At 58.2% G+C, this 2,868-nt stretch overlaps 1 protein-coding gene across 1 annotated transcript in view; it reads right to left on the reverse strand.

The window, feature by feature from the left end:
- ATOH8 (atonal bHLH transcription factor 8) overlaps positions 1-2,868 on the reverse strand; it is a 16,835-nt gene that overhangs the window by 13,416 nt on the left and 551 nt on the right. Inside the window, exon 2 of the mRNA XM_015564101.1 lies at positions 455-558. Within this exon, the coding sequence (XP_015419587.1) occupies positions 455-558 (104 nt within the window). The remainder of the gene's footprint in view (positions 1-454; positions 559-2,868) is intronic.

Raw genomic sequence — 2,868 nt, forward strand, 5'->3', positions numbered from 1 at the left:
TCAAAACAGCTGGGCTGCCGGCCGCCTCCTTTGTCCGCGTCCTCTCTGCCTCCCCGCACCCCCACCCCTTCTGCCCAGAATCGGCCTCCTCGGGCTCCCCCTGCCCACTGCCTCCTCCACTTGGGAGCGCTGCTCTGTTCCAGCGGATAGTCAGCGCTCAGTAGAACTGCCCGAGCACGTGGTTTCGGGGCCCTTCGGCCCTTCCCCAAATCAGAGCTGGGCCTTCCCCACCCTGCCCTTCGACTTCTCGGGATGCAGCACGGAACTTGCGCACCGAGCACCTCACCGTCCACCCCTCCACCCTAACTCTAACCCGTGGAGGAAAAAACGGAACAGCAGCTTCTCCTGGAGTGGGTGGGGGCGAGGAGGGTGGTTGGGGGGCGGAGGGAGAGGGGCTCTGGAGTGTCCTGAGACCCACACTCCCACAGCAGCGCGACCTCTGCCTGCCACTTACCGGAGCAAGAAGGCCGGGAGCAGAAGGCTTAGGTGGTAGGGAAACTGAGGCTCTGAAAAGGAGTGTGCTTTCCCGTAGTCACACAGCAAGTCAAACAGGCCCTCCTAAGCCGAACGGGGTGCAAGCTTCGGATTTAACCAGACCTAGCATCTGTGAGAATCTGCAGCTACCTCGCCCCCAGCAGCCCGCCAAGCCGGGATCTGCTCATCTACGAAATGTGAATGTCAATGCCCAAGTCCCTGCCTGGCTGCGAGGAACTAAGGAGATAGATCGTAGTCAAATGGTAGCTTTGGTTAATCTTATTCGTAAGAGCCAGACTAGCTCTGAGAGGCAAGTTTTCTGGGTTCAACACCCAGCTCTGCTCCTTACAAACTGAGTGACCTTGGGCAAGTTACTGAGCCTCTCTGTGCCTCCAAGGCGACCTTCCTCCCGTGCTCGTGAGGCGTCATTGAACGTGGATGTGCACACCTCTCGGAGCAGTGCCCACTGTTATTGGGCCAGGCAGCTCCCCAGGCCCTCAGGGCTTCAGGCCGTTCCACTGGAGAGCCTGGAAAGACAGGTCAAACTGGCAGGCTCCCCTCCAAGACGCTCATCCCAAGGCTGCCCTAGGGAGGGCTTCCCTCCTCCAGGGACCCTTCTGTGGTGGCTTCTCCTGAACACAGTGGTGGTGGTTCAAAGCAGTTTGGGAAAAGAAGGTGGACCCTTGACCTGGCCTTGGGCTCTGGCCTCTGCAGCCACTGGGATCTTCGTCTTTGTGGTTTCAGCCCTGCCCTCCCACGCCCAGACCGGGTGGCAGTTTTCCTGTGAAAATGCAGGGCTCACACACCGTCCAGAGTCCAGGGGAGAACCAGAGCATACCTTAGGGGGACCTTCATCCCTACTTTGCAAACTATGATACCTACCAATGCAGTGGCAAAGGTCACTGCTCCAGGGGGTCCCAAGCCTGCCTGTGGCATACAGAATCCTGGGAAGTAGGTTGGGGTCTGGGCAGAGGGTTCGGGGGCCAGGAGCATAGAGCTGAGACTGGGAACCCAAGGTGGGTCTTGGCTTTTCAACCATTGAGCCCCATGACCCTGGGCAAGACATTTCATCCCACTGGGGTTCTGTTTTCTCATCTGTCCTTGAGAATATTTCTGTCCAGCCAACCTCTCAGCGTAGTTGGGCAAGTGAAAAGAGATCATGGCTGTAAAAGGACTTCAACACAAGGCTTCAAACGTACACTCACACATCCACATCCCCACAGGGACACATACGGAGGAGGCAGGCAGTTTTCTGATGATAGTAAATGCAAAACCTCATTTTTTCCACTGAGATGGGTTCCAACAATCATAGTGCATTTGCTCCTCGAGGCCCCTCCTTCCCTGGACACGCAGTGTCTTCCTGCACTTTATGTCCTGAAGGCCACGGGTGTGCCTCAGAGAGGAGCCCTCATTCTGCTGCTGCTTCCCTACCCAGCCGCAGACCCTCATTCCCGGCCTTTGCTCAAAGATCTCCCACACTCCCCTCTGCGGGGCACACTGTTCCTCACTGTTTGGTGACAGTCCCATTCCCCACCCCCGCCTCCTGTAAGCCTTGGCTGATCACCAGAGCCCCCTGTCACCCCTGCTGGCCTCTGCACATGCTCACTCACAGGTATTGCCGCCACTTATCAGTTGGGGACCTGTCTGAGCTCCTGGGCTTGTAGCTCCTGAAAGGCCTGCTGTTTCCTTCCTGTCGGTGCCCAGGGTCGGTGCCCAGGGTCGGTGCCCAGGGTCGGTGCCCAGGATACCTTCGCTGAAAGACAACCAGCCCGCGTGCCCTTTACGTTCTCCAGATCCCAAGCAGAGGCCAGGACCCCAGCCTGCCCACTCCTCATGCATCCAGCCAGTCAGCGGCAGAGATGGGAGGAAGCCAGCCTCCTCTCCACCTGCTCAGGCACTCTCCGAGCCTCAGTTTCCCCTTCTGTAAAATGGAGATGATAATAGTGTGCCTCACAGGGCAGGCAGGGGGTTAAATGAGGCTGCATGTAGCAAGGGGCACGAAGTAGAATGAATGGTGGCCTTCAGCACTCTCGTGGCTCCAGGTGGTCTCACTCCCTAGCACAGGTGCCCAGGTTCCATCTAGCCCAGCACCTGCCCAAGACTTGGGGTGCAATTGCAAGCTGGGGTGTCTATGGCTGGGGGGGCGGGTGCGTGTGGAAGTCTCTGGCAAGACTGAAAATCATCCCCGAAGAGGCTAGGCTATGTGCCAGGAAAACCACAGGTCTTGGTTGAGTATTGAGGTCTTCTCATGCTTATCCCAAGCCCCTCACCCACTGACCCAAAAGAGGAGCTCCCCGCGATCCCATCCATGGGGTCTCAGGAGGGGAAGCGGGGGGAGGGGATGGTCAGCTGTGCTGGGTGGAGGTACAGTGGGATGCAGACCCGGCTCCTGTC

Source organism: Myotis davidii, unplaced genomic scaffold (assembly GCF_000327345.1).
Source record: "Myotis davidii unplaced genomic scaffold, ASM32734v1 scaffold339, whole genome shotgun sequence".
In the NCBI taxonomy this organism is placed as follows: Eukaryota; Metazoa; Chordata; class Mammalia; order Chiroptera; family Vespertilionidae; genus Myotis; species Myotis davidii.